The sequence below is a fragment of the Rhinopithecus roxellana genome, chromosome 17 (genome assembly GCF_007565055.1).
Source record: "Rhinopithecus roxellana isolate Shanxi Qingling chromosome 17, ASM756505v1, whole genome shotgun sequence".
Lineage (NCBI taxonomy): Eukaryota > Metazoa > Chordata > Mammalia > Primates > Cercopithecidae > Rhinopithecus > Rhinopithecus roxellana.
This window is the reverse complement of record NC_044565.1, coordinates 71,130,841-71,158,605: the sequence shown is the minus strand read 5'-3', so window position 1 is coordinate 71,158,605 and position 27,765 is coordinate 71,130,841. Positions and strand designations below refer to the sequence as shown.

General features: G+C 37.6%; 1 protein-coding gene across 1 annotated transcript in view; it reads right to left on the bottom strand.

Annotated features, from left to right (window-relative positions):
• CLIP4 (CAP-Gly domain containing linker protein family member 4) overlaps positions 1-27,765 on the bottom strand; it is a 75,625-nt gene that overhangs the window by 15,480 nt on the left and 32,380 nt on the right. Inside the window, 6 exon segments of the mRNA XM_030921291.1 lie at positions 1,223-1,287; positions 4,690-4,813; positions 8,214-8,348; positions 11,315-11,458; positions 12,226-12,315; positions 15,912-16,055. Of these exon segments, the coding sequence (XP_030777151.1) occupies positions 1,223-1,287; positions 4,690-4,813; positions 8,214-8,348; positions 11,315-11,458; positions 12,226-12,315; positions 15,912-16,055 (702 nt within the window).

Genomic DNA, 27,765 nt, shown 5'->3' with positions numbered 1-27,765 from the left:
ACATACCTACTAGAGTGGACCATAAAATTAACCTTAACAATTATTCAAGGATTGGTATCATACAAATCATTCTTTCACAGATGGTTATCCGTGCAAAAGAAAAAAAAGAAATTAGATCCTTACCACACACAAAATCAATTCTGAGTAAACTGACAAATGGGAAACACAAAAATATCAATCTTTTAGAAAACAACATAAGAAAATATCTTCATAACTTCAATTTTAAGAAAAGATTTCTTAAAACGAAAAGGGCAAACCATAACATGTTTTGCTATTTTGACTACAAGAAATTAAGGAGTTCTGCTAATCTAAAGACACCAAAAATAATAAATAAAAAGATTAAAAGACAAGTAACAACCTGGGCAAGATATTTGCCACACATGAAATTGACAAAATGTTTGTCCCCAAAATACACAAAGAAGCCTACAAATTAATAAGATAAAGACAAACCACCCCCTGAAAATGGGCAAGAAACTTGAACAGGTACTTTATAATACAGGAAAGGCATACTGCCTATAAGCATGAAAACAGGCTCATCCTCATTTGTAATCTAGAAAATGCAAATTAAAACTGTAAAGAAATACCATTTAAGCCCTTCAGATAGGGAAAGACTTCTAAATCAAACAAGGTAAGTACTAATGAGGTGAGGAGCAGCAGAGGCTCCGGTCCATCACAGATACAGTATGCAATACAGACAGGCAGGCATTACCTAGGAAGGTGGAGGACATAGGTATTCCATGCCTGGCAATGCTAGAGAAACTTCAAGTGTGCACGAGAACACAGTTTGTAATAGAAAAGAAACAGGATATAACCCAAATAACCATCAATTATGGAATGAATATTTCAATGGAATGCTAAATAACAAAATAGCAAACAACCAAAACTAAACACATATTATTTATTGATATATCTACATATGGGTGATAAAAATAAAGATAATCAAGGGAATAATTAATGTGAAATTCAAGACTCCTCCACCTGAGGATGGGGTATATGAAGAGGGAGGCAGATGAGATGATGCGGTACTCAGGGGTTTCTACAGGTCAGGTCATCATCTTCTTCAGCCAGGGGATAGGTAACAGATGTCTGCTCTATTATTACACAAACTGTACAAATACAGTTGATAGACCCTTTTGTATACATATATACCTCACAATAAAAATTTTTCAATAAATGAAAGCAAAGAAATAATGATTAGGACCACAAAACTGTGTAGTCTTACCAGGGTAAGAATGGTTCTGTTTATTTGAAGAAATTTCTGAAAGGGTATCCAGGGAATCTGTAACTCTATGAATAAAACAAAGTATACCTCGTTAGAAGTAGCTGGTTTTCAGGTTTAAGACTGGCTATCAACTAAGTTTTTCACCCCAATTGTAGTCATTCATTAGACAAATATTTATTGAGTGTCCATTATAAGCCAGAAATGAGCTTCCATCTGGCATGGAAGAAAAACAATAATTAAATAGAAGAGGTTCTCACTATCCAAAGATAATTAGTGCAGGAAAAAAATTCAAGTGAATTCACCTAAAATATGGACCTGAATTTATTTCTTTGTAACTTCATCTTCAAAGGTGAAACTAAAAAATATGAAAATATGTTTATTTTATATTAAACTTAACAAATGTTAGATTAATACTGTGAAAAAGGCACTAATTCTTAAATTGAAAGAAAAATACATTGGCTGAGTTTGTGTGAGTGATTTTTCTGGTAAAACTATACGGCTTATACAATTCAACATCTTTTACTTTATATTTGACTCTAAGCCACAATCATAAAGGTCACTTTCCCAATGGGTTTTCCTTCATTTTTTGATATTCAAATCATTCTTTATTTTTAAAAAGTCAATCCTGACAGTCTCATTTTCTTTCAACTGTTTAGTGACCTAAATCTGGAAAGCCGTCATTTGTCAATCACTTCCTCCAGCATATCTTATTACCATCAAGAAATCCTGCAACTCTTGCAATATTTGCAATTTCACATTACAATTCACAGGCATCATTTTTACATGATATACAACATACCACAATGAGAGACTGATGGACACAAAGAATATGATTTTATGAAAAGGACGGATGTTTGAATGAAGCAGTAACAGACAGTTGAGAGGGAGTGAATTCTAGAAGTAATCAGTTCATTAGTAGTAAGTGCCTAATAATAGTAAGAACTAAGAAAGTGAATACTATGCTAATGAAGATCACTTGAGCAATGTGTCTGTGTGTGTGTGTGTGTGTCTGCGTGTATGTGTGATTAACCTCATCAGTGAGTTTTCTCAGAATTTCTCTAAAGAAGTTTTGACTGAGTCATATATTAGCAGAAGAAAAGGTATTAACTAGGTGAAAGTCGGGCAATAGTAGGTGGGTGTAGAAAGCCATCCAAGCAGAAAAAAATAATGTGTGCAAACATTCTGGGATAGTCCCTGGCTTAAAATTCTTCCATTTTGAAGATCAGTGGTATCTTTCAAGAGTTCCAAAGCTGGTTCAGATTAGAAACTCCTCAAAATCAGGGACCATGTCTGTTTTATTTGCTTATAGAATGCCTAGCACAGCATAAGTGCTAAAAGACACTTAATAGTATTTGATGATGATGAATGAGACAATCAGAAGATGACAGGAAGACAGCTGGATTGAGATAGCAGTTCATTTAGAGACAGCCTTATTTTTTTTTAAGCAGGGAGGGGGCTGCTTTTAAATGCACCACCTTAAAGAAAACCAAATAGAAGGCAATCAAAAAAAAAAAGTAAAAAACGTGTGCTGCAGAAACAAAGCAAGAAAGAAAAGATGAAACCATAAGAAAGTGGCTTTACAATGTAAAGGAGGGGGAAAAAGCTGTTACAGCATAAAACCACTGAACTAGGAATCAGATTGGATCAATATTTACTGTGCCTAAAATATGCCAAACTATGTACTCTGGGTAATCAAACATGAAAAGCAGAATCCCAGTCCTCATGACTAGGAGACAAACAAAACTTCTAAGAGACTGCTGCAATGTTTTGATGAAGATATGCCCAAAGTAACATGAGAACACAGAAGACTGACTGGTGACTCAGCATGGATTTTACTCCCAAACCAATTATTTACAAGATATATGCCCTGAAGAAGGTCCCTGAAGCTCTCCTAACCGTTATAGGGTTATGGTTAAGGGCATGCACGCTGATACCAGACTACCTGGGTTCAAATCCCCAGCTGGGAGCACAGCACATGTCACCTCTTGTGACTTACTTTCCTCATCTATGGAACATGGTGCCTGCACCACAGGGTTACTGGAGAGCAGTAAACAGGTTAATATATGAAGAGCCCTGCAAACAGACCCCAGCATGTATAAGCACTATTCGTAGTTACTACTTCCTTTTCTTTGTTCATAAAATAAATACCAAAAAAAAAAAAAAAAAAAAAAAAAGAACAAACCATCTAAAAGCAAGGGCTTACAAAAAAATAATTACAAAGTAACACACCCGGGCTGAGTCCAGCTCCTCAGCTAATTAGCTGTATGACTTTAGCTAAATCACTTATCTCTTTGAAACCTGTTTCTTCATTTGCAAAATGGGAATGATCCTAACAGCTTACAGCTCACAGGGTCTGGGGGAATTAATGAGGTATGCATCTAAAGTACACCGTACAGAGCCTACCCACTTACTAAACGCTCAACAAATATTTGTGATAGTTATTATTTTCCAGCTTACCTGATCAATATTTATTAGGATCAAATGAAACAACATTTAAGTGAAGATACTTTATAAACTACAAAACACTGTATCTTAAATTCTATATCACCATAAATAAGAAGAAAATTACATTAAGTATATCACAGAAGGAAATTAATACTAAACAAATATGTAATGATTCACTAAGAAAAAGAAACCGAGGGAGAAATGGATGTAAAAACTTCAGTTTGCCAGGAGATAGTCACAACAGTCTAGTTGTAAGGGAAAACTAGACAAGACTCCCAGATTGTGATCGTAGTTCTAGTCTCATGAATGTGATGATGCCATGTATGTTATCTCTCATTTAAAGATTAGTCCCATTTCCCATCCACTCAAAGGCGTACCAAGCGACTTCTTCCACAGCATAAGAGAAGCCATTTCACATAACGATATCTGGAATTTTATGAGGACTTTGTTTCTGCGCAACTTGTTTTTTAAAGCCAGATGAGGTGGTAAGAAAGATACTATCTTAAGAAGAAACACCAAGGAGGTATGTTATATAAAATCCTTGAAGCTTCACTTCCCCCAAAGATCTACTGCCTATCTATTTTTGAAAACTAAAGAAATCAGAGGAAAAAGCCATTTTGGTTCCATTAGGTTTGTAGGAGAATGAATGGGGTGCCTGCTGGCAGGAAATTTAATGTAGTTAGGATGTGACTGAAGCAATCAGAGAGCATTTTTACTTTTGTTTGCATGACAGATTAAGCTTGCTGCTCTCACTGTTCTTAGCTCCAAACGCCACTTCTAATAGCCTACACATACTCACAGGGTTTGCAAATGAGGAATAAAGGAGGTTTTTAAAATTGCAAATCCTCAGCAAAGCAAATTTAGCTTTCCATGAGCCTTCTCTCTGAAGGTGGTTGGTTAACCCCTTGAAAGAAGACACGAGCTACGATCAGAGCATGTCTTTAATATAAAATTAGTGTCTCTATTAACCATTGCAAATTACGAAAAGTTTCTGTAAATAAACATAAATTTCATTCTCTCACCTTTGCACCCTGGATGGGGGAGCAAATATTCCATATCTTGGAGAACAACTAAAATACTGCACACCTCCAACTGAACCATCATTCTTGCCATGGGGTTTTTCAAGCTCTATACCATACCAATATCCTAGAACATGAATATTGCATTTTAAAAGCATCTGTACTTTATCCAAAACTGTTATGCTACTATATAAAACCAAAGTCTAGGTGGTTTAACATTTCCATAAATGACCAAAATGAGGGAAGATCATGATACTCATTAAGATCTCAAATGATAAAACTGTAAACTCTGAAAATTCGAAAAGTGAACAGGAAAAACATTTTACAAGTATAATTGCAGAGTAGTACATTAAAGGAGGAAAATAAAATGCACAAACACAAATTTGGCAAGAATTGGCAACTGTGCAAACAGTATATGACCAAAATATATCTAAAAGCTGCAATGAAAAACTGTTCTTGACTCGGTAATATAATGTGTTTCAGTGAAAGAAGTGAAACATAATATTGAGATTTAAAAATCATAAAATGAACATGCAATCTTTTCATCTTACTCACCTAACATTAGAACACCACAAACAGCACTCACATAATTAAAGAAGGACAAAAATATTATAGAAAACACCACTAGACATCATGGTGAGTGCTTTTTCTTTTTTCTACCCAAGATAAAAAGAAAAATCTTTTTTTACCTAAATGAAAAGGTTTAGGTTAGCTAATAGGGAGAATTATTTTAAAGACTTTTTGTATTTAAAAGGACCTATTCTGAAGGAAATAACAGGATTTCCTTTTCTAGAGAGCCTAAAATTAAAGTAGCAAGGTTGCTTTAAATGTGGTTTTACCCAATATAAGGTAACACATAATCCTAAAATAAGGATTTTCGAATTGAGGGTGCCTCAAGACCAATTAAAAGTATCTAATAGTCCATTTATTTGTGATTTAAAAGGAGCGTACAGTAGTAATTGTATTTGGTCTCTTATAATCAGTATCAAGTAAAAAACAGGGGCATAGATATCAAGAAACTTATTACAAATGACAAAAATAGTGTTTCTTCCAGATTACTAGTTCAAAGAGTTAATTATATGCCTTCTAAAAGACCAACTCACAAGTTCTTAATGCCTTCTAAAAAAAACCAATTCACAAGTTCTTAATTTTTTCCTCTATGTATAAAAAGATGATACCTGAGTCCATTTCCTATTATGTAATACAAGTAATGTCTACAAAACTATTGTTAAGCCGCACTAACGCTCTGAAAATAGGTCATCACATTTCCGAATGTCCTAAACCAGGTTAGTCTGGTTGCCACTGTTACTTCTCAGTGCTACAGTTACAATTTTCCAAGTTTTACTTGCTTCTGCCTTTTATGCTTTCCTATATAATTTTTGCATTTTCCCACTTTAATTTACCATATAATTACTAATGTTAACCATGTAACTCTTGGAAACGTGTATCGTACAGTAGAAATACATATGGCAAGTGTTAACAATAAAGACTACACCTTGGCAGTGGTGTGGTATGGATATCTTGCCATTTAAATGTTAATTTTCTTTCCAAGGTGTCGCTGATTAAAAAATGCTGAGATTAAATATGACCTCTCTCAAATCTAGATCTTATAACCTCCAAATACTGAAGATATTACCACTGTTCTGCAGCAGTGATTAATTTTTGATACAACTACTTCCTTACAGGACAGAACGTTTTTAACAAAAAAGTTTCCATCTTTTATTATATTTGCTTACTACTTCCCAAATTTCTAAATGCTTTATATCAGGAATTTAAAAATGGAAATCAACCTAAAATGAAGAATTATATCCAAAGAACCAAACCATTCTATCTTGATTTAATATCATCAGAGAAAGGGAACTCAAAAGACATATGGTAACTGTAAAAAAATAACCTACCTCTGGGATTAAGTTTTTATTTGAATCCTATATTAAGCATATCCTAACTAATCTCAATTACTACCTGGAGACCTAAGAAAGTCATGAATTATAAAACACCTAACTCAAATCAAGCAGCTGGCTTGCAATTAATTTTAAGTGGTATTAGTGAAACAAGACTGTGTTGGGAGACAGGCACCTACGGTCCTGTCATGTTTCCGCATGTCTTACGGGTAGAGGCAGTGACTACTTTTGTTCTAGACTACCTTTTCATAAACGTCTGTGTAGGGGACAGCCCTGGAGGACAGAGATAGCATCTCCCACCAGAGCAAATGGCAGGCATGTGTACAATAAGTTCAGTTTAAAGATTCAGATTCCCTAAGTTCTGGGGTCCTCTCCTGGAACAAAAAAACACTGGCTGTGCAGGTGACACCTGGCTCACTCGCTCTCACCCTGTGAGAACTGGCACTAAGGGAAAATTCAAGAAAATGCTGATACTCTGGCTACTGCTATGACTGTGAGTACTACAGTGCTTTGTCTCTAACTTGTGATGACTCTAGTACTCACAATATCTGCCACCACCATCTATGAAACTGTGGCAGGCAAATTTGTTAGCTTGCAAATAGGGTAAAATCTCAGATCCCTCATAGTTCTTGGCTAAATGCTACAAACTTTTTTTAAAAAATCAATGTTCTAGATAACCTTTTCCTAAAATACTGCAATGCCACCGTGTGTTAAAATAGCATATTGCTATTTAAAATATACAAACTTGTTTTTGTTCAACTGACTTCTGTTTAAAATTATTAATCACTGACAATACAAAACAAAGTAAACCGGCCGGGCACAGTGGCTCATACCTGTAATCCCAGCACTTTGGGAGGCCGAGGCAGGCAGATCACCTGAGTTTGGGAGTTCGAGACCAGCCTGGCCAACATGGAGAAATCCCATCTCTACTAAAAATACAAAATTAGCTGGGCGTGGTGGCGCATGCCTGTAATCCCAGCTACTCGAGAGGCTGAGGCAGGAGAATCACTTGAACCCAGGAGGCAGAGGTTGCAGTGAGCCGAGATCATGCCATTGCACTCCAGCCTGGGCAATGAGAGCAAAGCTCCATCTTAAAAGATAAAAAAATAGAAAGTAATCTTTACTTTTGGAAACACAATGTTAAGTATAGATTGGAATGAATATATAAATACACAAACATGTATTTTTAAGAGCCCCCCAAAAAAATGTATTTTGAGCTCTTTTGTGTGCTTTTCTCTGCAAGCCACTCTGATAAAAAGGTATACAGTCAACTCATTATTTACTACTTATTTTAAAGACTATCCTTAGCAAAAATCTAATCCTAGAATGTTTGCCTGTCACTTAGCACACCCATCAATCGGTAGGAGTAAAACTGGAGAATGACAACTAATTTTTAACACTGACCATTTAAAACACAAGTGGCAAGACAAAAATGTATGGGGAACCACCCACCTGAGTAAACACGGTCTAAGTTTTCATCATCGTTTCACATTTTCTGTGCTATAGCTGCCATCCATAAAAATTGTTCATCAAGATTTCTCTACAATTAAATTCTATTTACATGTAAAATTTTAAACCTTTTGTACTCTAAAGAATTCAAGTTAAGCCAATACGCAGATGAGTTACCTGGAGCGAAGTTTGTTGTCCCGAAGAACCTAATGGTGCCCAGTCTCTGTCCTACCACTAGCACTCTCTCTCCGAGGCGGAGCTCCCCCTCACAACGGCTATTATTTGCTGTAGATGTTGCTGAGGAATTCAAACCTGTTTAAGTCGGGGAGGGACACGGGGGCAGGGCAGGAAAACAGGAGAAAAAACAAAGGGAGAAAAACTCAAAAAGCACATTAGCCAAAAAAAACACACTAGGTATTCTAACTAGTCTAATTAGTTGGTGATCTTAATATCTGATGCCTTTCATCACATAAGTCATCTACAGTCATGTTTCTCACGTGTGAGGTCAAGTTACTCAAAGGAAATGTGAAGAGTTTCCTGGGAAAATTACTGCCATGGGAAATTCACAAAACCTTATCCCTGGTAAAGTACCAACTCTGCCAATATTGTCTGCAGCATTTCTACTAGAAGAGGGGTCACAGCAAACTGTTTCTGCAAAGAGCTGGACAGTAAATGTTAGGATTTGCTAGCCATACCTCTGCCACAGCTATTGAACTCTGCCACTGCAGCATGGAAGCAAATATAGACAATACATTTTTTTAAATGTGCATGGCTGGATTCCAAACAACTTTATAAAAACAAGTGGTAGGTCAGATTTTGCCCATGGGCCATAGTTTGCCAATTTCTATTCTACTAAAATACTAGAATTATATTATTAATAGTTCACTTAGACTCAGTGTAAATTATATTAAAAGTCGTGTGATTTGACTTTTTCTTTTTTTTAAGAAACAGGGTCTCGCTGTATTGACCAAGCTGGTCTCAAACTCCTGGGCTCAAGCGATCTTCCCACCTCAGCTTCCCAGAGTTCTAGGATAACAGGCATGAGCCACTGTGACCAGCCAAAGGTAGCATGATTTGAAGGTTAAATTGCTATATGGTCCCAATTATCCTAAATTGATTTTGTTATTAAGCACAAAACCACTGGCCTCTCAACTTGATTCATTCAAAACTAAACCTTGAAATGCCCACTATTAAACACAGAAGTCCTAGAGAAATATGATCTAGAAAGCTGTTCAAATATAACAGCTGAAAGAGAAGAGGTGGGCGCTTGAGCCTTGTCCCGTCACTACATAAACAGAGATTTGAAGAGCTGCCATCTGAGAGAGAGTAGGGAACTCTGGAGGAGGGCATGGGATGAAGGGTAAGTCATACTGTGAAAAAAGAAGAGACCAAAAACACAGCAACTAAACAAGGAACATAAACCCATGGAGAAGGTCTGGATTATACCAGTAAGTCCTAGGCCCTCACCATAACTATTATTCTACAGCACTTCATAGTTTATAAAGTGCTTTTCCTAAAAATTATACTGAAAAATAAGATACAAACTCAGGAATTAACTAAGACACACTTGTCAACAGCCAGTAAGTGGTACACCTAGATTAAAACCAAGACTCAGTGACCAGAAATCCTCAGGCCCATCCCCTTGTTGCCTGTAGACAATGAACCAAAGATGGCAAGTTCAACAGTGGGACACAGGCTAGGCATGATGGCTCACGCCTGTAAATCCCAGCACTTTGGGAGGCCAAGGTGGGAGGATCACATGGGTCCAGGAGTAGAAGGCTGCAGTAGCTATGATTGCAACACTGCACTCCACCTGGGTGACACAGCAAGACCTTGTCTTTAATAAAAGAAAAAAAAAAAGTAAAAAACAATGGGATATGATGAGGCTGAGGTCCCTACCTTTCCCATTCCCCAAATCCTTTATTTCTACTCTTCTTTCTCTAATTTTTTAACCTAACTTTCCATTATTGTTCATTCTCTGCAGTCTACATCTCCCTCAAATGCAAATCTATAGAAAAAGTGGAATATCTACCCACTCGAGAAACATGTTTTAAGTAAATGTCTCTGGGGTTCCCAACACAGACTTTCCCATATCTCCCATTCTCTGCCCATTTCCCTCTTTGAAAGGTCCTCTTTCTCACTCTGATCACTCTCTTCATCTTCACTATTAAGTCAACATAACCCTCAAATTTATTTTTTAAAAGGTAAATATATAGGCATGCTAGACTACTTTGTTTAGAAGGTTAAAAAACTAATTCCATACCCACATATAAATTTGAAAATCAAGTAAATGTCAAAAGCGCAAAGGCCAAATGAAGGGGGCCTTAAAACGTGAATGAAATTCGGACAAGCAGGACGGCTGTGTCAGCACTGTACCTTCTCACCTCTGCTCCTCACAACATAAACACACACTGGTGGGGGTATGGAGAGAGGAAGCCCTTTAGAGAATAACTACTCCAGGCAAACAATTTCAGGCAACACTTTCAGGTTCTCTACTTTTAGGGTCCCAATGTTTAGGCTTATTATGTCAATGTTATTGTTGAGAGTTTTGGAGATTTTTTTCCCATCAAGTATTTTTTTAAAAATCTGTCATGAACATTTTCCATACTAAAATGTTGGTTCAGTACAAGTACTATTAAAAGAAGTACTAAAAAAAAAAAATCTGGTAATAAAGAGGTTCATGAAGAACAATTTTTGCCAAGATGGCTTTTGCCTTTCCGGACAAGTTCACTGTATAGGCAGCAAACAAGTGAACTTCAACAGACAAAATCTATGTCATTTCAAAAGGAAGTCTGATAAAGCGTTTTACGTATCTTTACAAATAACTGAAGAAATGTGGACTGAGTGAGATTATGCAGGTTCACAGCTAAAAAGCCGTCTCAGAACTGGCTGGTATTGCCATCCTGGGAGAGGACCCTCTGACCTTCTCCTAGGTTTTAAGCAAACATAGTTTTAAAACAACCACTTGAATAAAAACAGAGAACACATGCTTTTTAAATATGAAGATGACACAAAGGCCTATGAAGAGGCTAAATTCAGATGAGGTGAAACCACTAAGAATGAATTACATGAAAATAAATGCAAAGTCTTATATCTGACACAGCAAAACGAAGAGACCTTAAGGCTTAAGGCTCAGGGGGAGGCGGGGGAAGAGTAAAAGTAGTTCAATCTGATTGAAGTAAAGGGTTCCTTCTACACATTTAAAAAGAGCAAATCTACTTACAAACAAACCAAGATAAAAAACACCAAGAAAGCCTGGTTGAAAAAGCCATAGATACCAGCACTGGCTCTGGATGAAAGGGAAGGGCTTTTGCTCATTGTCTTCTTGTTACTGCTGATTGCATTCTGTTTCTTGGGGTAGCTCTGTCTGTGTTCCAAAGAAGATGTAGAGGAGCAGCTGCTGACAGATCCAAGCAGGGCAACTGCAACAGATAAAGAAAAAGAATGTGTCAAACTGCGGAAAATAAGATGTGGACCAAGAAGCAGCTCGTCGAGGCAAATCTTTCTGAAACTCTTCATTTATAACTTCCTCAATTATGGATTACCTAGTGTCAAATTAAATGCCTGATTTCATCCAAATAGCAACTGCAGTTTATCTATAAAAGATTTTATAACACAAGCAATATTTTAAGGATTCCCACGGTAAGATCACAATCTTATATAAGAGGTGTCACCACATCAATTGATGTAAACTGACTACTTAATCTAATGACCATCACTCACCTCTCACCTTAGATGACATAGAGTCCCATCTTATTTATACAAAAATTAAACATGATATTAGTATGTTTTAAGGCAACAAAAGCTTAATATTAAGACGTTTTGAGTTAAACCAGGAGGCAAGTAGGAATACTCATGCTCAATTCATCTAATGATTTGATAGCTAAAGGCAAATGAAACGTTTGTGTAGAGCCATCTATATTATGGAATTTCCTTTTATTTTCTTAAATCTAGTAGTTATCTAATTCAAGTAAGACAAAAGAATCATAGTACAGTGTTTTACACACACAAAATATAACGTACATAGTTTGGTATGAGCTGCTTCAGTGATTTCTAAGTTTAGTTTTTACTGTAATTTCTCCCTTACCAACTTTAAAACTTAACCTCCATATAAACTGTTTCCCAACTATTAATTTAAAGTTCCATCAAAAGTTCAATTCTGAGAAACAGAGGTTACGAGGTATATTACCGTCTTTCTCTGTCACAGTTTTCAGTTCTTCCCCAGGAGGCAATGAAAGTGTTGACCCAGAAGCACTATCTTTTTTTGATGTCATTAATCCTTGGACACAAAAATGAAACACTTTCAGCAAGAATTTTAACATTAAGAATTTTAACATTAAACGTAAAATGTATTTTTTAAAGTACATGCACCCCTCATTATCTAAGTCTTACTTCTGAAAACATACTGGATAACAACTGCACAGACATATGAGGACATGTTTTAATATAAGTACTAGCATAAGAGAAGGAGACAATAACAGTGGCTACAAAGATAAATTCATGTCTCATCAAGATGACGACATTCTGAGATGGGTCCTGAGGGACAGGTCAGATTTCTGCCTGAGAATACTGGCCATATGGTCAGGAAGAGCTGAGGTCAGGAAGAGCTGAGGGCAGGCATTCTGGATGGACAAAAAGAAAATCTTAAGACACAGAAAATGGTGAGTAGCTTGGCTAGACTAGAGTACTTCTGGAATGTAGGAGAAGCCAGACTAGACAGACAGGTCACAGTAACACCTCAGAGGGGGTGACAGTGCCCAGCTAAGGACTGAGAACTCTTCTGCAAAGAAGGAGCCTCTGCTGGGCTTTGAAAAGGAACACTGGCATGAACAGTCTAGTTAAATAACACTCTCCTGACAGCAGGGCTGCAATGAAACCACAGCAGGAGAGGCTGGAAGCAGGGACCAGTCAGACGTTATTAGCATAGTCCAAGCATTAGAGCCTGAACTCCAACAGCAGAAACTGAATGAAGAGGGTGGAGAGGAGACATTTTATGAAGGCAACCTGAAGAGGACATTTTTATTTTTCATTATAGTTTTCAGTTATAAAATATTTTCTTTAAAGTTTTTATACAAATAATACAAGGAGATTCCCTGTACACTTTGGGTTTCCTCCAAAGGTAATATTTTGCAAAATTATGGCATAATAAATATGTCAACCAGGATATTGGCAGTGATACAATTCACCAGTCTTAGATTTCTACAATTCTGCTTGTACTTATTTGTGTGTGTGTGTGTGTGTGTGTGTGTGTGTGCACGTGTGTGTGTGTATATATATATATATATACACATTCACACCTCTTTGGTTCTTTTTCATATCTTCTATTTCTTGACTGAAACTTTCTTTTCATTTGTTTCAATAGTGTTCACGTTTGTTTTTTTTTTTTGTTTTTTTTTTTTTTTTAAGAAACAGTGTCTTGTTCTGTTAGCCAGGCTGTAGTGCAGTGGCACAATCATACACGTTGCAGCCTAAACTCCTGGACTCAAGCGATCCTCCTGCCTCAGTCTCTGGAGTAGCTGGGACTACAGGTGTGCATCACAATGCCCAGCTACACCCTTAATTCTTAGAGTGTGGTTATATTACTTAAAATCTTTATGTGTTCATTGCACTGGCCATGTACTCTCAAAGCTGCTGTGCTTGAACTGTCTTTTTCCTTGTAAGAGGTATTGACTTTCCTGGTTTTTCATATTTTGGGTAATTTAAAATTGTATCTTGTATCTTTTGAATATTACGTATCGTGACACTGGAATAGGTCGTGTTTAAATCCTATGGAGGATGTTGACTGTTGCGTTTCAGCAGGGCAGTCCACCCATGTGGGCTCCAGGCGGAAGCTCCTGACCACCCTCTGCACACTGTGGTTCCGATGTGGGTTCCGTTTCTGCAGCCTCTACAGTGCTATTTGAATTTGTCTAATGTGCTGTGCAGCCCAGTAGTCAGGCTGGGACCCAAGCAGTGGTCTACCAAGGAGACCAAAGGCTTTGGTCAGACCCATGCACACACCACTTGCAGGAAGACCTAGGCGTTCACAGCCAAAATTGTGAGGCCTCTTTCTTGAGCTCCCTCTTCTCCATGATTTCCCTGATACTTCCTGCTCCTGGGCATCCCTTGTTGGTATTCTGAGTAGAATGTCTAAGCTTTAGTTTCCTTGCTCTGTCATATGATCTTGAGATTGATTGTGCCTCTGGGGCCAAGCAGTGAGAAAACAGAAGAAAAACCAGTAGGGATTCCACCTATGTCCTTGGACCAAAGTTTCTCTGGTCAGAGACACGGATTTCCCTTCCATGAGGTTTCAGGTGCGTGCCCATCCATAGCTGCCCATCCATACCATGGAGGATTGCCTGGGGACTGGATGGGAGAGAAACAAGGGAAAGAAAAGGCAAACGAGAAAAACAACAGGCAATTTCATCCACATTCTATCTAACAGGAGACCTCTTTTTTGCTCCTCAGACCAGAAATAGAGGGGGCTTCCCTTGGAGCTTTCTGTCCATATTTACTGTATACTTCTGGGCTTCAGGTTAAAAGGATGCTACTTATAATAGCATCCAAAAGTATGGAGTACATACCAATAGACCTAACAAGGCAGATACAAAATATCTGTAGAAAAAAATTACACAATTTTGTTGAGATATTTTCAAAGGGCCTAATTAAATAGAAAGATATTCTAAACTCATCATTTAAAAACTGACTATTGTAAAGATGTCAGTTCTTTCCACACTGATTTAAGCTTTAACTAAAATATCAGTTAAAACCTCAACAGAATTTTTAAAAGGAAACTTAACAGTTCACTGTAAACTGTATATAGAAGTGTGATTTTTAAAAGCCCAAAACAGACAAGACAATGATCAAGAATGAGATAAGAGGCTCTCCACTACTGGACAGCAGGACTTATTTTTAAAAACTACTTACTATGGAGTGCAGTATTGACACAGGGATATTCAAATAGCCCAGCAGAATAGAATATAAAGGCCAGCCGAATTCTTGGACAAATTCCTTTCATCCTAGTAGAAAGCTTTCCACCTCAAGTATTTACAAATTAGCAAGTATTTATTGAGCACCTATTTTGTGCATTGCTACAGTGAAAACAACACTACAATTTGCTCTCATGGTTCAGTTAAAGTTTGAAATTTTGCTGACAGAATAGGACACCTGCACAAATAAAGCAATCAGAGGACAAAACCCAAGATAACAAATAACAATTGGGTAGTATGGATAAAAAGTACATACAAAGTTAGGGAATGAGGAGATTAAAGTGAACTGGAGTTATCAAGAAAGTGTTCATGGAGAAACAGGATAGGAATAAGAAGTCAAAAAAATGGCGAGGACCTCAAAAGGCAGAAGTCAAATTACTGCACCCAGATAAATAGCATGAGAAAAAGTATGAAGGGAGGAGTGAGAAAACGTACGTAAAAGACAGGGAAGAGATACGATAAACTGTAGTTCACCTATGGAAGCCATGCGAGACTCTATCAATAAAGAAAGAGAGCCGCAACTGCTAGTTTCAGGAGTCAGAACTTTTTCCTGGTAAAAGAGAAGTCACTAAACATCCTTCAATAGGCGAGGAGTCTAAAGCTAGTTTTGTTCCATAAAAGTGTGATGAAAGTATGAAATCTAGCTTTGAGGATAGATTATGTGTGATAAAAGTATGGAGACGGTAAGGGGAAAAAAGGAAGGAACAAATCTGAAATACATTTGTTAGGGACTGAAGTCATTAAAATTGAGGTTTAAAAACATGCAAGATGCAGGTTTTATTCAATTCAGGTTTCATAGTTGGCTAACAAAAAAAAGTGAAGCAATCTAAATAGTAGGAATTCTACAAATAAAATTAAAATACTGAAGCAGAACTAAAATACCGAATAACTTTGTGGTTTGACTTACCAGTATTTACTTTGGACGTTACATGAGCTATGTCAATTTTCTGGGACCTGATGAGAGGGACAGCAGCTTTTGTAGAAGGAGTGTGTGCTACATTCTTCCTTCGATCTTTTGCTTTACTTATCTTTGAAAGAGGTGCAAAAATACCTAAGGGAGAATGCAGAATTTTAGTGTTAAACAGTTAAAACATTTCAAATAAAGGAACAAGTACAACTAATTAGTAATATAAATCTTTAATATAAACCTTTAATGCCCACCGTATGTCCTATGATGAGAGGGAAAAAAATGTAAGACACAAGACTTACCCTCAAAGAGCTTACAGTCTAGTTTTTGAGACTAACCACACATCAATAATGTAAGAACCACATTTCAGTTGTTAAGTGAAATTCAGGAGAAAGAGAAATTAGTAAAGGTAATATTAATAGTTTTCTATTATTTCTAAGCAATTGGCAAATAATAGTGAGCTATAGAGCATAAAAACCTATTCTTCCATGCCAACTTATATTTCCTTTGGAAGTTATATTCATCCCACATTATAGCTTTTTATGTTCATGTCTAATCTCTCTTCCAGACTAACACTTTTAAAGACAAAATTTAAACATTACTTAAATCGGCATTCCCCCACTGTACCTAATTACAGTGTGTTACACATAGGAGGGATAAAATAAAGCTTTCTGACTATAAAATATAATCTTCCTAAAAGGCCTGGCTCTCAGGTCCTGACAACTGGAAACAATACAGTGTGCACTGGGGAGGGTAGCGGCAGGGGCAGGGGGTTGCCTATCTGCAGCAGTTGGGAGTACAAAATTCCATCAAAAAGGAGTTTATCCACACAATAAAATAACCAGTATAAGAAGAATGCACTGACATTAAATATAGTGAATATAGACTATAAATACCAAGATAATCTAAGATATTTAAAAAGTGAAAATAAAGCCATAATATATATATTACACTCTCTGAGTGTTTACAATCTAGCAAATATACATTATGACTAAAATGGAATATAAAAACAACTTGTTTTAAAGCAGGGTAGAAATGCTTGAGACTCTATAAGAAGTGGTGCTTTGTTAATAACTAAGAAGTACCAACTCCACTACTTTTCTGCTAATCTTAAAATTCTCTCCCACCTCAGAGTCCATACTACTTTATCCTGATTTTCCTATCTTTTTTTTTAACTTATTCACAATGTTCTCTTCTGTCTCCTATCTATGCGATTTTCCATGACTTTCTATTCTTTCTCTAAATTGTTTTCCTTCCCTAACACACACACACATACACACACCCTCTCTCTCTCTTTCTCTCTCAAGCTTGGTGATAATGATGACGATGATGGTGATTACAACCAGTGTTGGCGAGGGTTTGATTACAGAAATTATTTTATACCCTGGAAATGTAAATTTGTATGATCTTTTTAGAAAACAAAAATCTTGACCTAGTCCACTTAATAGAATTTTAAAGAAATAATTATATTTAACGGTACTGACAAAGGTTACAAGGTTTCATCTGTATACTAAAAGAAAAAAATACATTTCAAAAGCTGCCACAATTTCTAGTTTACTACAATGACCCAATCACACTTCTGGAAATGAATCATGAGAAAATACTCTAAATAGGAGGAAAAGGTTGTATATCTCAATATGTCATCACTATAATATTATTCATTAGTAGGAGAAAACATACTTGTCTGCCAATATGATGAATGAATTAACTATATTCATAAACCACTATATCATTATAACATTATAAGACAATAAAGATTATGTAGAAATATATAAAAATATGAAAAGTAAATCAGGCCAGGTGCGGTGGCTCACACCTGTAATCCCAGCCCTTTAGGAGGCCAAGGCAGGCGGATCACCTGAGACCAGGAGTTTAAGATCAGCCTGACCAGCATGACAAAACCCCATCTCTACTAAAAATACAAAAATTAGCCAGGCACAGTGGTGCGTGCCTGTAATCCCACTCGGGAGGCTGAGGCAGGAGAATCGCTTGAACTTGGGAGGCCACTGCTCTCCAGCCTGGGCGACAGACAGAGAGACTGTCTCAAAAAAAAAAAAAAAAAAAGAAAGAAAGAAAATCAAAAAAATTAAGTTATATATTTGATTACACTGTAATATTTGTGAAAAATTGCATGTGGGAATACAGACAGCAGGCAGGATTGGAAGAAACCTAAAATAAACATGTATAAGAGAAGTCGGGCTATGGAGTATTTTTCTAATTTGTTTGATTTGTGTCATTAATGTCATACCAATGTTCAATAAATTATGTTTTTCTTCATCTCAGGGAAAACGTGTGATTTTTTGGACAGCAGCAAGTTGAAGGGCCAAAGTCTAGATCGGGGATCAGTCACTGAAGGACACTTTTCAGTATTAGTAAATCCTCTTACAATTATTAAAAGAGAAGGGCAGCCCTCTCCATCTTTTTGTACTTTCTCTTCAACTTCCACTGACCATAAAATGTTTCTCTTCTGAGCAAGCCCCATCATTTGGTGAATCTTCCCGCTAACAAAGTGGGATGGGGTAGAGGGCTAAATTAATTGGAGTGGGGAGAGGAGAGACTGCTGGAGGCAGCTGTGTTGGGTGGAATTGTCTAGGCTGTGGTATGTTGGTTTTCTCTTTTTTTCTTTTCTCCTTTGATTATATAAGACCTATTTCATTTTAACTTATAGTGATCACACAGGCAAAAAAAAAAAGGAGAGAAAATGTACCTCTTTTACTGGAATAATGTTTATGATTACAAGTGGATAAGGTATTTTATCAATATGAAGGCAACCTTGGCTGATATAACCTCTATCATGAATACTGACACCTCTACTTCACTATAAATAATAAATATATTTTCTAACAAAAAAAAATCTCACCAGGAAATTTCTGTAAGCTAAAGTATATTTGCGTATTAAATTAAACATTTAATTCTATGGCTTAGAAAGATTTCCTCAGTATATAAAACCTCATCTATATAGTTTGCATTTTTCTTATTTTTTTTTTTTTTTATTAACCAAAGCATTTCAGAGAACCAAAACTAAATGTAAAGCAATGACTGGATGCATAGTATACAGGCAGCCTCTATTACTCAGTTACTCAGGCTAACTGAATTATTGATAGGATTTTTCTCAAATCTCGACATGTAACTGTAAGGCTTAACTAAAAACAAACACATGATGAAGAATTATTTGGAAAGACAAAAATAACAAATTTCCAGATAAACATGGCCCACTGAACACAGCTTTAACTCCAATTCTTCTTCTCCAACCCCCACTAAAATATCGGTAAGGAATAAAAATGGTATGAACTCTGAAGGAAAAAAAAAGAAAAGGAGAAAAAATACCAAAAGCTTCCTAGAAGGAAGAAAGGGTCAAAAATAGAAGATGGAAAAACCTGTACCTACTTTTTGTTTTTCCTTTTTCATTTTATACTAAATAATCTGTACAACAATACTTCAAAACTTCTGAACAGCAACACTGGAAGCTCAGGATAGTAGTTGGTAAACTATGGCCCAACAGCCATATCCTGGCTACTGCCTGTTTATTGGTCAAGTTTTATTGAAATGTAGCCACATCCATTTGTTTATACACTGCCTATGGCTGCCTGTTTACTACGACAGCAGAGCTGAGTAGCAGGTGCACCAGAAAGTGCAGAGCCCACAAGGCCTAAAACATTTACTATGTGGCCCCTTACAGAAAAAGTCTGTCAAACTCTACCTGAGACACTAGAGTATCTCCTTAAATATACTCAGAGAATATGAAATCCAACCTAACATTCCTTATCCCAAATTATCGCATGAAGTATGAGGGGAGAAATCAACGTGTGTTTAGAACAGAAGGACTCAACACATTTACTTCTCATGAGTCCTTTGTCAGAAAGCTACTGTAGGACATCCTATACCAAAAACAAGTCAACCAAGAAACTGTTACAACGGGTTTCACATTCTCTCCGTATATTTAAGGTAATACTCTATTGTCTCATGTAGAGCTACTAAATCTTTCTCGTCATAGTACGAACTCACTAGATGTCTCGAACTGGAAAAATCAAGAAAGACGGGGGGCGGAGCAAGATGGCCGAATAGGAACAGCTCCAGTCTCCAACTCCCAGCGCGAGCGACACAGAAGACAGGTGATTTCTGCATTTTCAACTGAGGTACTGGGGTCATCTCACTAGGGAGTGCCGGACAATCGGTGCTGGTCAGCTGCTGCAGCCCGACCAGCGAGAGCTGAAGCAGGGCGAGGCATCGCCTCGCCTGGGAAGCGCAAGGGGGAAGGGAATCCCTTTTCCTAGCCAGGGGAACTGAGACACACAACACCTGGAAAATCGGGTGACTCCCACCCCAATACTGTGCTTTAAGCAAACGGGCACACCAGGAGAATATATCCCACATCTGGCCGGGAGGGTCCCACGCCCACGGAGCCTCCCTCATTGCTAACACAGCAGTCTGCGATCTAACCACAAGGCAGCAGCGAGGCTGGGGGAGGGGTGCCCGCCATTGCTGGGGCTTAAGTACGTAAACAAAGCCGCTGGGAAGCTCCAACTGGGTGGAGCTCACAGCAGCTCAAGGAAACCTGCCTGTCTCTGTAGACTCCACCTCTGGGGACAGGGCACAGTAAACGACAACAACAACAACAACAAAAGCAGCAGCAACCTCTGCAGACGCAAACGACTCTGTCTGACAGCTTTGAAGAGAACAGTGGATCTCCCAACACGGAGGTTGAGATCTGAGAAGGGACAGACTGCCTGCTCAAGTGGGTCCCTGACCCCTGAGTAGCCTAACTGGGAGACATCCCCCACTAGGGGCAGTCTGACACCCCACACCTCACAGGGTGGAGTACACCCCTGAGAGGAAGCTTCCAAAGTAAAAATCAGACAGGTACACTTGCTGTTCAGCAATATTCTCTCTTCTGCAACCTCTGCTGCTGATACCCAGGCAAACAGGGTCTGGAGTGGACCTCAAGCAATCTCCAACAGACCTACAGCTGAGGGTCCTGACTGTTAGAAGGAAAACTATCAAACAGGAAGGACATCTATACCAAAACCCCATCAGTACGTCACCATCATCAAAGACCAGAGGCAGATAAAACCACAAAGATGGGGAAGAAGCAGGGCAGAAAAGCTGGAAATTCAAAAAATAAGAGCGCATCTCCCCCTGCAAAGGAGCGCAGCTCATCGTCAGCAATGGATCAAAGCTGGTCAGAGAATGACTTTGACGAGATGAGAGAAGAAGGCTTCAGTCCATCAAACTTCTCAGAGCTAAAGGAGGAATTACGTACCCAGCACAAAGAAACTAAAAATCTTGAATAAAGAGTGGAAGAATTGACAGCTAGACTAATTAATGCAGAGAAGGTCATAAACGAAATGACAGAGATGAAAACCATGACACGAGAAATACGTGACAAATGCACAAGCTTCAGTAACTGACTTGATCAACTGGAAGAAAGAGTATCAGCGATTGAGGATCAAATGAATGAAATGAAGTGAGAAGAGAAACCAAAAGAAAAAAGAAGAAAAAGAAATGAACAAAGCCTGCAAGAAGTATGGGATTATGTAAAAAGACCAAATCTGCGTCTGACGGGGTGCCTGAAAGTGAGGGGGAAAATGGAACCAAGATGGAAAACACTCTTCAGGATATCATCCAGGAGAACTTCCCCAACCTAGTAGGGCAGGCCAACATTCAAATTCAGGAAATACAGAGAATGCCACAAATATACTCCTTGAGAAGAGCAACTCCAAGACACATACTTGTCAGATTCACCAAAGTTGAAATGAAGGAAAAAATGTAAAGGGCAGCCAGAGAGAAAGGTCGGGTTACCCACAAAGGGAAGCCCATCAGACTAACAGCAGACCTCTCGGCACAAACTCTACAAGCCAGAAGAGAGTGGGGGCCAATATTCAACGTTCTTAAAGAAAAGAATTTTAAACCTAGAATTTCATATCCAGCCAAACTAAGTTTCATAAGTGAAGGAGAAATAAAGTCCTTTACAGATAAGCAAATGCTTAGAGATTTTGTCACCACCAGGCCTGCCTTATAAGAGACCCTGAAGGAAGCCCTGAACATGGAAAGGAACAACCGGTACCAGCCATTGCAAAAACATGCCAAAATGTAAAGACCATCGAGGCTAGGAAGAAACTGGATCAACTAACGAGCAAAATAACCAGTTAATATCATAATGGCAGGATCAAGTTCACACATAACAATATTTACCTTAAATGTTAATGGACTAAATGCTCCAATGAAAAGACACAGACTGGCAAACTGGATAAAGAGTCAAGACCCATCAGTCTGCTGTATTGAGACCCATCTCACATGCAGAGACATACATAGGCTCAAAATAAAGGGATGGAGGAAGATCTACCAAGCAAATGGAGAACAAAAAAAAGCAGGGGTTGCAATCCTAGTCTCTGATAAAATAGACTTTAAACCATCAAAGATCAAAAGAGACAAAGAAGGCCATTACATAATGGTAAAGGGATCAATTCAACAGGAACAGCTAACTATCCTAAATATATATGCACCCAATACAGGAGCACCCAGATTCATAAAGCAAGTCCTTTGAGACTTACAAAGAGACATAGACTCCCATACAATAATAATGGGAGACTTCAGCACTCCACTGTCAACATTAGACAGATCAACCAGACAGAAAGTTAACAAGGATATCCAGGAATTGAACTCATCTCTGCACCAAGCGGACCTAATAGACATCTATAGAACTCTCCACCCCAAATCAACAGAATATACATTCTTCTCAGCACATCGCACTTATTCCAAAATTGACCACATAATTGGAAGTAAAGCACTCCTCAGCAAATGTAAAAGAACAGAAATTATAACAAACTGTCTCTCAGACCACAGTGCAATCAAACTAGAACTCAGGACTAAGAAACTCAATCAAAACCGCTCAACTACATGGAAACTGAACAACCTGCTCCTCGAATGACTACTGGGTACATAACGAAATGAAGGCAGAAATAAAGATGTTCTTTGAAACCAATGAGAACAAAGATACAACATACCAGAATCTCTGGGACACATTTAAAGCAGTGTGTAGGGGGAAATTTATAGCACTAAATGTCCACAAGAGAAAGCAGGAAAGATCTAAAATGGACACTGTAACATCACAATTAAAAGAACTAGAGAGGCAAGAGCAAACACATTCAAAAGCTAGCAGAAGGCAAGAAATAACTAAGATCAGAGCAGAACTGAAGGAGATAGAGACACAAAAAACCCTCCAAAAAAATCAATGAATCCAGGAGTTGGTTTTTTGAAAAGATCAACAAAATTGACAGACCGCTAGCAAGACTAATAAAGAAGAAAAGAGAGAGGAATCAAATAGACGCAATAAAAAATGACAAAGGGGATATCACCACTGACCCCACAGAAATACAAACTACCATCAGAGAATACTGTAAACACCTCTACACAAATCAACTAGAAAATCTAGAAGAAATGGATAATTTCCTGGACACTTACACTCTCTTCCAAGACTAAACCAGGAAGAAGTTGAATCCCTGAATAGACCAATAGCAGGCTCTGGAATTGAGGCAATAATTAATAGCCTACCAACCAAAAAAAGTCCAGGACCAGATGGATTCACAGCTGAATTCTACCAGAGGTACAAGGAGGAGCTGGTATCATTCCTTCTGAAACTATTCCAATCAATTGAAAAAGAGGGAATCCTCCCTAACTCATTTTATGAGGCCAACATCATCCTGACACCAAAGCCTGGCAGAGACACAACAAAAAAAGAAAATTTTAGACCAATATCCCTCATGAACATCGATGCAAAAATCCTCAATAAAATACTGGCAAACCAGATTCAGCAGCACATCAAAAAGCTTATCCACCATGATCAAGTGGGCTTCATCCCTGGGATGCAAGGCTGGTTCAACATTCGCAAATCAATAAATGTAATCCAGCATATAAACAGAACCAAAGACAAGAACCACGATTATCTCAATAGATGCAGAAAAGGCTTTTGACAAAATTCAACAGCCCTTCATGCTAAAAACGCTCAAGAAATTCGGCATTGATGGAACGTACCTCAAAATAATAAGAGCTATTTATGACAAACCCACAGCCAATATCATACTGAATGGGCAAAAACTGGAAAAATTCCCTTTGAAAACTGGCACAAGACAGGGATGCCCTCTCTCACCACTCCTAGTCAACATAGTCTTGGAAGTTCTGGCTAGGGCAATCAGGCAAGAGAAAGAAATCAAGGGTATCCAGTTAGGAAAAGAAGAAGTCAAATTGTCCCTGTTTGCAGATGACATGATTGTATATTTAGAAAACCCCATTGTCTCAGCCCAAAATCTCCTTAAACTGATAAGCAACTTCAGCAAAGTCTCAGGATACACAATTAATGTGCAAAAATCACAAGCATTCTTATACACCAGTAACAGACAAGCAGAGAGCCAATTCAGGAATGAACTTCCATTCACAATTGCTTCAAAGAGAATCAAATACCTAGGAATCCAACTTACAAGGGATGTAAAGGACCTCTTCAAGGAGAACTACAAACCACTGCTCAGTGAAATCAAAGAGGACACAAACAAATGGAAGAACATACCATGCTCATGGATAGGAAGAATCAATATCGTGAAAATGGCCATACTGCCCAAGGTTATTTATAGATTCAATGCCATCCCCATCAAGCTACCAATGAGTTTCTTCACAGAACTGGAAAAAAACGGCTTTAAAGTTCATATGGAACCAAAAAAGAGCCCGCATTGCCAAGACAATCCTAAGTCAAAAGAACAAAGCTGGAAGGATCACGCTACCTGACTTCAAACTATACTACAAGGCTACAGTAACCAAAACAGCATGGTACTGGTACCAAAACAGAGATATAGACCAATGGAACAGAACAGAGTCCTCAGAAATAATACCACACAGCTACAGCCATCTGATCTTTGACAAACCTGAGAGAAACAAGAAATGGGGAAAGGATTCCCTATTTAATAAATGGTGCTGGGAAAATTGGCTAGCCATAAGTAGAAAGCTGAAACTGGATCCCTTCCTTACTCCTTATACGAAAATTAATTCAAGATGGATTAGAGACTTAAATGTTAGACCTAATACCATAAAATCCCTAGAAGAAAACCTAGGTAGTACCATTCAGGACATAGGCATGGGCAACGACTTCATGTCTAAAACACCAAAAGCAACGGGATATGATTAAACTAAAGAGCTTCTGCACAGCAAAAGAAACTACCATCAGAGTGAACAGGCAACCTACAGAATGGGAGAAAATTTTTGCAATCTACTCATCTGACAAAGGGCTGATATCCAGAATCTACAAAGAACTCAAACAAATATACAAGAAAAAAACAAACAACCCCATCAAAAACTGGGCAAAGGATATGAACAGACATTTCTCAAAAGAAGACATTCATACAGCCAACAGACACATGAAAAAATGCTCATCACTCACCATCAGAGAAATGCAAATCAAAACCACAATGAGATACCATCTCACACCAGTTAGAATGGCAATCACTAAAAAGTCGGGAAACAACAGGTGTTGGAGAGGATGTGGAGAAATAGGAACGCTTTTACACTGTTGGTGGGATTGTAAACTAGTTCAACCATTATGGAAAAGAGTATGGCAATTCCTCAAGGATCTAGAACTAGATGTACCATATGACCCAGCCATCCCACTACTGGGTATATACCCAAAGGATTATAAATCATGCTGCTATAAAGACACATGCACACGTATGTTTATTGCGGCACTATTCACAATAGCAAAGACTTGGAATCAACCCAAATGTCCATCTGTGACAGACTGGATTAAGAAAATGTGGCACATATACACCATGGAATACTATGCAGCCATAAAAAAGGACGAGTTGACGTCCTTTGTAGGGACATGGATGCAGCTGGAAACCATCATTCTTAGCAATCTATCACAAGAAGAGAAAACCAAACACCGCATGTTCTCACTCATAGGTGGGAACTGAACAATGAGATCACTTGGACTCGGGAAGGGGAACATCACACACTGGGGCCTATCATGGGGAAGGGGGAGGGGGGAGGGATTGCATTGGGAGTTATACCTGATATAAATGATGAATTGATGGGTGCTGACGAGTTGATGGGTGCAGCACACCAACATGGCACAAGTATACATATGTAACAAACCTGCACATTATGCACATGTACCCTAGAACTTAAAGTATAAAAAAAAAAAAATTAAAAAAAATAAAAATAAAATAAAAATAAATTATCAAGACATGAAAAAATAAATAAAAATAAAAAATAAAGTATTTCCATTGCCTTAGGAAAAAAAATAACAAAAATAACAAAAAAAATCAAGAAAGATTCATGTAAATATATGATTTACAAATACAGATATTAATATCAGATGATACAGCTAAGAGCTGAAAAAGTTCTTGCTTCTAAGGAGCAGGATTCGAGGGCACAGAAAAACAAGCTAAGAGAGAGTTTTGTAATAAGCCTTGCCAAACAATCTGACTTTAGTAAACCAGGTATATGTATTCACTCTGGTAATTATTAAAAGACATAAAAACAATAATAACACCCAAGTATTAAAACTTATCATTTTCTACAGTTAAAAAATCTAATATGTATGAGAATTAACAGATCAACAGAACAAAACAATCCTGAAATATACCATAGCATTGATAAGAACTTAATCTATAATAAAAGCAGCACAACAAGTCAAAGGGAAAAGATGATAGATTTAGAAAGAGAGAAAACCATTGTTGAGAAATTCCTTGGCTTCTGATTAGCCAGCCAGGGGATTCCCCAACCCCCCTCACCTCCATCTAAGTAGCTTAGCCATGATCTGGGGCTCCCAGGACTGTCAAGGGTTACACCCATTTTCACACAATCTAATACATAACCCCTGCCCCACAACTTGCCTTTAAGTACATATAAGAGGATGGAGGCAGGTCCTGGGAGTATCCACCTTTGTGCTAATCAAGCACACCTCCCCTCGGGACAATGAGAGCTTGGGAGTCCCAACGTGTTCTGCTGGCAATCTAAATTATTCCCATAATTCTGATTGACCTCTGCGCTATATGTTGCTAAAGGCTTTTGATCCTGCCCTTAGTCTGCTTGACGGGTGGCAAAGTAATCTACTGGAGGAAAATTAAAATTAAATTCTTAACCTCAGACTACTAACCAAATAAATTCCAAATAGATTACATAATTAAGTATAAAAATTAAAACATTTACATTACAGCTAAACAGGAGGAATAAGTTCTAGTGTTCTACAGCACTGCAGGGTGAAGATGGTTAACAACAATTTATTGTATATGTTCAAAAAGCTAAAAGAGAGGATTTTGAATGTTCTCAACACAAATGATAAATGTTTGGGGTGATGGATATCCTAATTACCCTGATTTAATCATTACACCTTACATTACACAGAAATATCACTCTGTACCCCATAAATAGGTACAATTATTATGTGTCAACTAAAAATAAAAGGAAAAATACAAACATTCAAAGAAATATAAAATGTATAACTAATCCTTAGATTAGGAAGAATTATCAAAGCATAAAAGCAATATAAGAATTTATAAAAGAAAAGTATTTAAGCCATGAAACTACATGTCCAAAAAGCATTGCAAATGAGGGTCAAAGGCAAATGACAAGCTGGACAAAATATCCTTAATAAATAAAGCTTAATATCGTAAGTATGTATTTTAAAACTCATCCCTTTTTAAAAAAGACACACTAATATCCCAATTTTTACTGGGAAAATAATACGAACAGGCAATTGCCAAGGAACATAAGAAATACCTATACTACAACAAAACACTTTAATAAGTGCTCTATTTCACCACAATAAGATAAATACAAATTAAAATATAGAAATTTTCATGCATCAAAC